We start from the raw sequence: 12,027 nt of genomic DNA on the forward strand, positions 1-12,027 counted from the left end.
TGTATAACATCAATATTTATTAAAGCAAATAAAGACAATTCAAAATTCTGTGATAAAGTTAGGATACTTTTTTAACAACTTATGCTAAATGTTTACTTCTTTTCAAAAAAAATTTTTTTTACATTTATTTATTTTTGATAGAGAGAGACAAAGCACAAGTTGGGGAGGGGCAGAGAGAGGAGGAGACACAGAATCCAAAGCAGGCTTCAGGCTCTGAGCTGTCAGCACAGAGCCCGACGAGGGGCTCGAACTCACAAACTGTGAGATCATGACCCGAGCCGAAGTCGGACGCTTAACCGACTGAGCCACTCAGGCACCCCACTGTTTACTTACTTCTTAAGCACATCTTTAAATCTCAGACTTTAGGGTAACTATAAAACAGGGGCAATATCACCTTTAATAATAATATTTACCTGAATAAGCTTCCACTAGTAGGATGAATAATAATTATGAATAAATGACAGTCATTTTAATGAAATAGGTGGAGTTTTTAAAAACTGGAATTACTTGAAAATGAAAGATTTTTTTTTTATCAAATTGCTTAAGGGTAATTCAATCATATACCTCACACTAAATTCTACAATATAAATAACCGCATATCCTATCTTTTATTTTGCGTAAAAGTTTATCTGACATTTATGTATCTAAAGAGTCTAACTTATATAAAGGTGATTTATTTTGTGACGGTATCTTAGGAACTGTAAAGAGAATCTGTACTCTTAAGCAACTTACATGAAATATCCTCTTGAAGTCTATTTTTCCATAGTAGAGAATATAGACACAAGCTATCAAATACCTAGGATAGATGGATGCTGTGATGTTGGGAGAAGAAGTAAAGAGAGAGAAAAGAAATCTCAGACTTTAATTTTTTCATTCAACTTTATCCACAGTTTGCATCGGTAATATACATTTAGTGTTCCATTTATTTTTAAATGCATCAGAAAATCAATTATGATAGATCTGTGACCAATACAAAGATTTCTGAATTCTTCAAAAAATTCACTTAGAAAAGTCGATAAACTAGCATTCTGTAAAGATAATTATTAAACAAATGGTAATGCATTTTTACTCCTTATTTCAATTCTAACATATCCAACATCACTTCTTTCTTGTGCCATACGGTAATAAAATTTAGCAGAAGTAGCTATCTACTACATTTTTTAGGGCCTAATAAAATATTTGCTTGACTTATTTAACCCCTTCAAATCACAAATCCAATTCAAATAATGATAATCGTTCTTAATTCAATAAGTGATGAAGTAAATATAAAATAACCATAAAAACCATTTAGAATAAAATTTACACTTATTTTAAAAACTACTAAAAGAAATACATCAGAGCCTTGATAAAATGTGTCCTTGGGGACTATGCTGAGAAACTGACTTAGAGGTGGTGTTGCCTTTTGGCACTAGAGTAAATAGACTGACATGATGTGAACCTCAGATGGACCCATCTTAAATGGAATTTTGCTTTGCGGCGAAGAATGCTGTAAGTGAGGTTCTGGTGTATTTTCCCTTTAAAGCAATAACTGACAAGTAAGTGAAATGCAATAAGGAAATGGCCTATCATTTCAATGAGAAACAGGAAAATACCTGTAAAATAATTAACATCTAGACTGATTGAGAAGAGGAATCCTACCGCATGGGAACTATGAAAGCAGTATGAATGATTGCTGTAGCTCTTAATGGTCACTTGATTTGTAACATTGTCAGATTTGTACAATAAAAACTATCAACTTGAGATATTTATTTGCCATTTCTTACCTTTATTACTCAAGTTTTCACTAGGGAGATTGATTATGCCAATGAAGTTTTTTTTTTAGATCCAACTGAAAAATAGGAACTAATTAGCTGAAATACTTAAAGTAATAAATTACTAATAATTTAATTTTAAACCTTACAGTTATAAGAAGCTTTAGTTCTTTAAAAGCTCCAATTTCACACTTGGGGAATGTAAAGAACACATGTGTATTCTAATGCCAAAATGTAATTATATGGCTTCATTGCCAACTGATCAATAAAAGTAGAGTTGTTTCGAAACCAACCCTTATTATACCCATTTGGCACACTAGTTTTTACCTTTTATATATACCCTTTGAAATACCCAGGCCAACACTTTTAATAAGTTGCATCCATATTAAGAGGTAACAAGTGCAAATAATCACATATTTAAGATATGGTACTTGCTTGGCTACTGCAAAAGTAATTATACTAAGGTTTTTCTATAGCAAACTGAGTTATTACAGTAATGTTTTTGAAAAATTCCTGCACTCCTACCAACGTAAATTTATCCAGCTCCAAACTAAACAAGGACTTTAGGTAACAAAGCATACTTAGGAAAATATTTATAGAATGGTCTGTGTTTAATTCAACATCATGTTCACTGAGGATCCTAAGATTTACAGGATCCACAAATGGCCAGATTCCAAATACACACCTATTCTTCAATTGCTGCTCTATGAATCTGAAAAAAAAAAAACAAAAACAAACAAACAAAAAAAAAAACCCAACTAATGGCAGCATGCCGACTGCAAGTCCAGACACAGATCCAAACTTTGGCAGTTTTATCAAAGTGTCCTTGATAATGAGTACTTGGCTACTTCTCAAAAACCTTACTGCTTTGTGTAACATTTTCAATACAGAAATAAAATACTCTTCAAATAATACATATTAAAAGATGATTAAGTTTTGCAAAATTAAATAGCATAAATTAAGCATATTAACATTTTTTTTTTTGACAACATGACATAACCAATTTAAGGAAAACGGCAATGGACTAAATAAAAAAACACAAATGTCACCGTGTGAGGCACATTTAAATCCTCACATATAACTGACCTTACAAAATCTACTAAAATATTTTAAAGTTCCATTGATTCCATTAATACATAAAAAGAAATTGCAAAAATGCTTAAGACTATGTAAGAGTCATCAATTACACAGGCACTTCACATGTAAACAGTCTACAGTACAACTGAAAATATTTTGGCACTAACCTATAATACTAAAAGAATTTAATATAAAGCCAGAGTTCTGCATTTTCTACTCATTTTTTTCTAGAAAACTAAGACCAAAGATTGAAGAAACTGTGTATAAACTAGAATTAGAAGTGTATTAAATAACTCAAATATAGAATAGTCTTAAATCGGTAAAAAAATGATTACCTCATCCAGGTGTTTACTAGTATGCTCTGATATAAAAAAGTAAACCTAATGTGATTATTAAATTGAAACCACATCTTAAATTTAGTATCAATCTGGTTTTTGAAAAATAATGAAGGTTATCAACTGACTCAGTAAAAAGAGAATTTGAATTTATCAAAAACTCTTATTAAGTTAATCCAGTTTTTCCCCCAAAAGAAGTTTGGGCAATTCGAAATTTAACTTTGATGTTTTAACATGATTTTTTTTAACCTATGGATTGACCTAATAAAATTATTAATTTTGATTAGACATTCTTATCATGAATTTGAGATTTTTTAAATCACTTCAAATAAATGAAACTATACACTTATAATTTTGAAGTGTTACATCAAGCTGTAGAAAGCTGAGATGCCTTGGTTGTAGGTAATTCAAGAAGAGCCTGCACTGTGACACCAACTTTCACAAGACCTCTCTCTTCCAGAATATGATGAGGCAAACAGAGTCTTTCCTGAAAAACAAAATAAATGATATCAGAACATCTGTTTTTTAATAGTGCAGTAAAGCCTGAACAAGTTAGAACTGGATTTTTAAAACATGTGTCCTGTAAAACTTCAAGTAGAAAGTACGCAATTTTAATTAAATTCTAAACTTTTTATTCTCTTCTTGAGGTGTAATTGCCATGTAACATTATATTAGTTTCAAGTGTAAAACATAATGATTTGAACAGCATTCTCTTCTCTGTATCTATAATGTACACTTTATTTTGTTTGTCCACTTGGGTTTTTTTTAGAGTCTACATGTAAGTGGAAACATACAGGATTTGTCGTTCTCTGTCTGACTTAATTTTGTTTAGCATAATTCCCTCAAAGTCCATCCAAGTCACAAATGGCAAGATTTAGTTCTTTTTTATGGCTGAGTAGTATTCCACTGTACGTATACCACATCTGTGTCCATTCATCCACCAACGGTCTCTTTGGTTGCTTCCATATCCTGGCTATCGTAAATAATGCCACAATGACACAGGGGTGTGAATATCCCCTTGAATTGGTATGTTTATTTTCTTTGGATAAACACTCAGAAGTAGAATTGCTGGATCATATGGTATTTCTATTTTTAATTTTTGAGGATCCTGCATACTGTTTGCCACAGTGGCTGCACCAATTTACCTTCCCATCAACCTGACGCAAGGGTTCTCTTTTTTCCACGTCCTCATCAACGTTTTGTCTTTTGGACAACAGCCATTCTAACGGCGGTCAGGTGGCATCTCATTGTACAAATTCTAATTCTCAAATGGCTCTTTCGATAGACTTTTAGGGTATGGGATTCTATTTTACGGGCTCTGTTTTGATCGGAGGTTGATCTGATCCACATAAATAAGCGAATATTTTAAAGTGAGACAGTCATGCTAGAAGTTCCCTAAGCTCTTGTGCTGGAGTAGAAAGAGCACTCCATTTCCAGTCAGGAAATCTAAGGGCCATGCATACGAAGTACTAAAGGTACTCAAAACTACCCAGAGACTCAGTTTCTTCAACCTGAAGAAAGGACTGTGTAAGAAACAAACTGAAGAGTGTAAACTCTTCAGTCCTGTACAAAATTGGCCTCTCTCGTTCATTCTACCAGTTCTGAGGTTCCACGGTCTCTAAAATATGAAATGATTCAGTACTTTTTTTTTTGTCTTACTGTTACTTCTTTCCAGCTGCTAGTGATCTTTGTTGCTTCTTAGTTCAGTGGTCTAGAATTTGAGAAGTAGCAACGGCCTCCTCTTGTAAGCACATCACATGTCACTTGACCTTAAGGCAGCTTTGCATTAGGTTTCATTAGCCTTGGCTGATCCTCTTCTAACTTCTTTCCTTTTTGTAAGTAATCTCTACTCCCGACGTGGGGCTCAAACTCACCACCCCAAGATCAAGAGTCACATTCTCTACCAACTCAGCCAGCCAGGTTGTCCCTCTTCTAGCATTCTTGATGTTTTCAAGAGTTCTGTCTTCACTCTCTTCTCTTTTGTACTATATCTTCTCTTTGGTATTCTCAAAGCCTTATCAAAATTGCAAGGGTTAACTAAATAAATTTGGTAGCTATTTCTGAAGAAACAGGGCAGTCCACTGCTTCAGCTGGGACACACATTCATCTCAGGAAAGTAAGCTAGTAATGGATAGCATGGGAGGCAAACAGACCATCGACAGGACCCATCTGGTCCATAACTATACACTTGGTGAGCACAGTATCTTACAAGTCTAGAAACATTACATTTTTTTCTAAATCCACTGTTTCTTCAAACATGGGGGGCCTTGGCAAGACTAGGCTCCTATTCCCAAACAGTAATAACTATATCCTCCACCCTGATGACTTTCAAATCTTTATTTCCTGCCATGACCTCTCTATTGAGCTCCAGATACAAATATGAACATGAGACAGCCAAATGGATGTCTAACAGGCAGATCAAAATCAATCTGTCCACAACCGAATTACATCATCACTAAGTTAAACTGTCCTTTTATATTCTGTACCTACGTCAGTAATACACTATTCAATTTCTCTCAATATAAACCTCGGAATCCTAATAGTCTTTTCTTTCTTCCTTATTCCCATAAACCGTTCACCAAACACTACTGGTAATAATCCCATTTATCAGAAGCATTCTCAAAAACTATCTTCTTATCTCCATTTTCACAATAGCATTTGCTGCCTTCCCAATGTTTTGTTTATTTATTCAAATAATCACTGAAATGTTAGAAAAGAAAAAAAGGTTTCAAATCAATGACCTCAGCTTCCACCTTAGAACTAGAAAAAGAACAAACAAATTAAGCCGATGGCAAGAAGAAAGAAAGAACATATGAAGTTGAGAGAGGAAAGCAATAAAATAAAAACCAGAAAATAATAGACAAAAAAAAAAATCAGTGAAACCAAATGTTAGTTCACTGAGAAAATTTTTAAAAATTCATAAGCTTCTAGCTAGGTTAATCAGAAAAAAGAAAACACACAGATTACCTACATCAGGAATAAGAGAAGTAACATCAGAAGAGATATTACAAATACTAAACTGATAATAAGGGGACATTATAAACAACTTTATAATAATAAGTTTGACAAACTACATGAAATAGACAAATTCCTTGACACACAGTATACCAAAAGCTCATGCAAGAAGAAACAGAAAACCAGAATAGCCTTGTATCTATTAAAGAAATTAGAATTGTAGTTAAAATCCTTTCCACAAAGAAAACTTTTGGCCCAGCTGGTTTCATTAAAGAATCTGACCAAATGTTTTAAAAGGAAATAGGATCAATTCTACACAAAATTTTCACAAAAAGTGAGGAGCAGGGAATACTTCCTAACCTATTTCTTAAGGTCAATATTACCATGACACTAAAGCCAGGCAAAAGATATTAAAAGAAAAGAAAACTAAAGACCAATATCCCCATGAACATAGATGTAAAAAGTCTAAACAAAATTTTAGCAAACTGAGTTCAACAATATCAAAACAACAACAAAATCTAAGATGACCAAGAGGGTTTATCCCAGAAATCTAGGTTTGAGTTAATATCTGAAAATCAACCACCATTAAGTCACAATACTGTGAAAGAAAAGGGATGTTATCATCTCAGTGGTTGTAGAAAAAGCATTTGACAGAATTCAACATCCGTTCCTGATAAGAACTCTCAACAATCTAGGAATAGAAAGGAATTTGCTCAACCTGATACAGTTCATCTATAAAGAAAAACAACAGCTAACATTTGCAAAGCATATATCTCATAGAGTACTTTTATCTGGAATATAGAAAAAAAACACCCACAACTCATTAATAAAAAGGTGAATAATCCAATTAATAAAGGGGCACAGGATTTGAAAAGACACTTCTCCAAAGAATGTCTACAAATAGTCAATAACCACATGAAAATGTGTCCCACATAATTAGCCACTAGGGAAATGCTAATTAAAACCACAATGGCTGTGGGTGCCTCACATCCAGTGAGCTATGCTAGCTTACTGTCAACTTCCCCTAGAGGGTGAGGGCCCCCAATCCAGCTGCACAGCTGTGGATGCTGGGGATTGTGTTGGATGTCCAGAAACAGTCAGGGGTGGCAAATGGGTCAGATCCACATTTCAGCTCTGGAGGAACTCTGGGTGCGGGGTGCGGCAATGGGATCCTCCAGCCTTTGCATCCCAGGCTCCCCCATCGAGCCCAGAGCCCAATCCCTCCCGAGGCAATGGCAGGACTGGGTCCCTAGCTGACCAGGCACAGGGATGCTGCAGGGGAGGCGACACAGGCATCAGCCACAAGAAACTGAAAGCAGCAGCTGTGAACCTCTCCCAAGCACAGTAAATGATGTGACGTTCCCCGGCTCCTCTGAGAATCTCTGCCTGCTCTCTCCTCTTTCCCACCCTCAACTGTGTCCTTGGGGCCTAGGTACAGAATGAAGAAAGCTGAAACAAGTGTTCAAAAAAAAATTTGTTCATGAGTGTTCACAGCAGCATTATTCATAATAAACAATGAGTGGAAACAGCCCAAACGTCCATCAACTTGTGAACTGTAAACAAAATGTGGTATAAATGTTAGTCAGTTAGTTAGGAGGTATCAGCCAGGAGGGATAAACTGGTGCTGGCCACACCCTCGGAGGCACCCCCAAAGGTTAACAGCCACACCTTCAGAGCCACCTCTAAGGGCTAACAGAGCAGGAAAGGCTTAGCCACAGAGTTGGCTCAAAAGGCACAAAGGGACTTCTAAGAACGGAGCAAGCACACAAAAGGTTGCCTTGTGCTATCCCCTGTCACCTTAGGTTACCTTAAAGTCACAGCAAAGCCCATTAAAACTCTTGAATATGCAGTACATAAATAAATACAATTATAACAGAATGCATCATAAGTAGGCACAATGCACAGAAGCCAAAATGTTACACAATCAGCAGCCGACAATCAAAAATGCCAATCAAAGCCAAATTTATATGTAAACAAAGCAGGCTTATAAGGCTGTAGCTAGAGCTTCTCAGGTCCATTGCCATTCTTACTCAGGCAGGGGCCTGCTTTCACTCTTAAAAGTGTACTATACTTATCTACTTGATAAACTCTATCTCCCTATTCTGGTCTCAGGTCCCTAATTCATTGCTGCATCCAGGCCAAGAACCTAGTGACCCAGTAACCTAGACATACAATAAAATATTCAGCCATAAAAATAAATAAAGTACCACTTTACACAACAACACGGATAAACCTTGGAAACATTATACAAAATGAAAAAAGCAGACACAAAAGCTCCCATATTGTAGGACTTCATTTATACGTAATGTCCAGAATAGGCAAATCCATAGAAACAGAATGGGGTGCTGGGGGTGGGGAGTATGGACAGGGAGACTACTAATGGGTAAGAGGTTTCTTTCTGGGATGATAAAACATTCTAGGGGAGGAGCTAAGATAGTAGAGTACTAGGAGGACCCTAGGCTTCCCTCATCACTGGAACATACCTAGATAACCATCAAATCACTCCAAATACCTAAAAAATCCATCCGAGGACTGACAGAACAAACTGCACAACTAAAGGGAGAGAAGGGGCCACATCATGGAAGGTAGGAGGCACGGAGCTATGGTCTGGGGAAGAAAAGGGCTGCAGAGGGGAGGGAGCCCTGGTTGTGGAGAAAAGAGAGAGAGAGAGAGAGAGAGAGAGAGAGAGAGAGAGAGAGAAGCACAACAGGGGGTAGCATAAGGAAAACACTTCTCCAAAGTTACTGACTGGGAAAAGGAGAGAGGCTGATTTTCATGAGTTTTCGCACCCAGTGGGGCTCAAAGACTGAAGTATTAGAGGTCTGTGGCACAGCTGGTCTAGAGCCCTGAGAGCGCTGCAGTGCTCCCGTAAGAGGAGATAGGCAGGTAACCCGGGGGCAGACATGTGACACGTGGATTGCCTGAGATGCACTGGCAGAGACAGTTCTCCATTCTTGGAGCACATCTGAGAGAGGTGGAGTTTCCTCTCCAGGGACAAAGGAGCCAGTGAACGCCATTTCCCACCCCTGCCCCCTGAGCATAGACACAGAGACACCCACTGAGGGCAGCCAACCTAGGCAATGGTTCTTTAGCACACTTGGCCCCTGCCCTTCTGGGTCAAACCTGCATCAATCCCAGTGCAGCAAGACCCTCCCCAGGAAGACCGGCACAGGTCCCCCCCCCCATACCTGGGTCCCTAAAGTTCAGAGTCTTAAACTCAGTGGGCCTGGCTGGGATAGAGTCCAAAGTGCACTGCACTGCTCCAGGCAGGCAAACAATCCAGACATACTGTGAAAACAGCAATCTGAAAAACACCTAGGACACATGAGGGGAAATTATTAGCTCCTCTGGGAGGGCTTCCCTGACAGCAGTGAGCATAAACCCCTCTCTGGGGACAAAGGAGCTGGTTGGTGCCACTTCCCTCTCCCATCCCTCAGCATAGACTAACTTCAGTCAACAGCACAGTGCCAACACCCACTGCTGAAATTACTTTCACTAAGCCCCGCCACCCTTCGTTGTGCTGGTACTGCTTTTCCAGGCAAACATCCCTGAGAACTGATGCAGCAGGCTCCTCCCCCAGAAGACCAGCACAAAACCCTGCACAAACCACATCTACTGACCATAAAGATCTGCAAGGCTTCAGCTCTAGTGGAAAAAGCATCAGGTCTGTTAACAAGCAGACCGAAGCACATGTAGATAGAACTCGCCACGCTCTGGCCAAGGTCCAAACACTCCCCCACTGCAGGCAAGGAGCAACTCTACAGAGGACTAACGGATGGGATACAGCAGTCATAACGCGGCAGCAGAGCACATGCAGCATACGCCAGAGACACTTCCTGAAGCGTCAGGCCCTGGATGTTCTATGATTTCTTATTCGTAGAGCCATTAACCTCAGAAGCAGGGAACATAACAGGCTTTCCTAACACACAGAAGAAGACAGAAACCTAGACAAAATGCCAAGACAAAGGAATTCATTCCAAAAGAAAGAATAAGAAAAAGTCATGGCCAGGGATCTAATCAAAACAGATGTAAGTAATATGCCTGATCCAGAATTTAAAACAACAATCATAAGGATACTAGCTGGGCTTGGGAAAAGCATAGAAGACATCAGGGAGACACTTACCACAGCGATAAAAGAGCTTAAAACTGATAAGGCCAAAATGAAAAGTGAAATAACCAAGATTCGAAACCAACTGGTAGTAATGACCACAAGGATGGAAGAAGCAGAGGAATGAACAACATATAAGACAAAATTATGGAAATAATGAATCTGATCAAAAGAAGGAAAGAAAAATCTTGGACCATGAATGTAGACTTAGGGAACTCGGTGGCTTAACGAAGTGTAGTTAACATTCATATCATAGGACACCCAGAAGAAGAGAGAGAAAAGGGGACAGAAAATTTATTTGAGGAAATTACAGCGTCCCTAATCTGGGGAAGGAAATAGACTTCCAAATCCAGGAGGCACAGAAAACTCCCATCAACATCAACAGAAACAGGCCAACACCAAAATATATCATTAATTTGCAAAATACAGAGGTAAGGAAAAAAATCCTAAAAGCAGAAGACAAAAGAAGTCCCTAACTTACAAGAGATGACAAATAAGGTTAGCAGCAGATCTCTCTACAGAAACTTGGCAGGCTAGAAGGGAGTGGAATGATACACTCAATGTGCTGAATGGGAAAAATCTTCAGCCAAGAATACTCTATCGAGCAAGGCAATCAATCAGAAAAGAAGGAAAAAGAGTTTCCTAGACAAACAAAAATTAAGAGTTTGTGACCACTAAAGTAGCCCCGCAAGAAATATTAAAGGGGACTCTTTGAGTGGGAAAGAAAGACCAAAAGCAACAAAGATTAGAAAGGAACAGAGAAAATCTCCAGAAACAATGACAAAACAAGTAATAAGATGGCACTAAATTCATATCTATCATTACTCTGAATGTAAATGGATGAAATGCTCCACTCAAAAGACACAGGGTGTCAGGATGCATAAAAAACAAGAGCCATCGAGGGGCGCCTGGGTGGCTCAGTCAGTTAAGTGTCCAACTTTGGCTCAGGTCATGATCTTACAGCTTGTGGGTTCAAACCCTGTGTTGGGCTCCATGATGACAGCTCAGAGCCTGGAGCTTGCTTCGGATTCTGTGTCTCCCTCTCTTTCTACCCCTCCCCCACTCGTGCTCTGTCTCTATCTCTCAAAAATAAATAAAACATTAAAAAAAAAGACCCATCTGTATGCTGCCTAGAAGAGACCCATTTTGGACCTATAGACAGCTGCATACTGAAAGTAAGCAGAGGGAAAAACATTTACCACGCAAATGGACATCAAAACAAAAAAGCCAGAGTAGCAATACTTATATCAGACAAACTAGATTTTAAACTAAAGATTGTAACAAGAGATGAAGAAGGGCACTATATCATAATAAAGGAGTCTATCCAACAAGATCTAACAAGTAAATATTTATGTCCCCAACTTGAAACCCCAAACATATAAAACAATTAATAACAAACATAAAGGAACTCATTGACAATAATACAATAATGGTAGACTTTAAAACCCCACTCATATCAATGGACAGATCATCTGAACAGAAAATCAACAAGGAACAATGCCTTTGAATGACACACTGGACCAGATGGACTTAACAGATACATTCAGAACATTTTATCCAAAAGCAACAGAATATACATTCTTCTCAAGCGCACATGGGACATTCTCCAGGATAGATCATGTATTAGTTCACAAATCAGGGCTCAGCAAGTACAAAAAGATTGAGATCATACCATGCATATTTTCAGATCCCAACGCTATGAAACTGAAAGTGAACCACAAGAAAAATTTTGAAAATACCACAAATACATGGGAGGATAAAGAATATCATTCTAAAGAATGAATAAGTCAAGCAGGAAATT

The 12,027-nt window shown here is 37.9% G+C and overlaps 1 protein-coding gene across 2 annotated transcripts in view; it reads right to left on the minus strand.

The window, feature by feature from the left end:
- Positions 1–848: 848 nt before the first annotated feature.
- Positions 849–12,027, minus strand: part of LRCH2 (leucine rich repeats and calponin homology domain containing 2) — a 100,141-nt gene continuing 88,962 nt past the window's right edge. For both annotated transcript variants that reach the window (XM_049644210.1, XM_049644209.1), the window contains one exon: positions 849–3,650. In XM_049644210.1, coding sequence (XP_049500167.1) covers positions 3,531–3,650 — 120 coding nt within the window. In that variant the 3' untranslated portion in view covers positions 849–3,530. The remainder of the gene's footprint in view (positions 3,651–12,027) is intronic.

This window comes from Panthera uncia, chromosome X (assembly GCF_023721935.1).
Source record: "Panthera uncia isolate 11264 chromosome X, Puncia_PCG_1.0, whole genome shotgun sequence".
Lineage (NCBI taxonomy): Eukaryota > Metazoa > Chordata > Mammalia > Carnivora > Felidae > Panthera > Panthera uncia.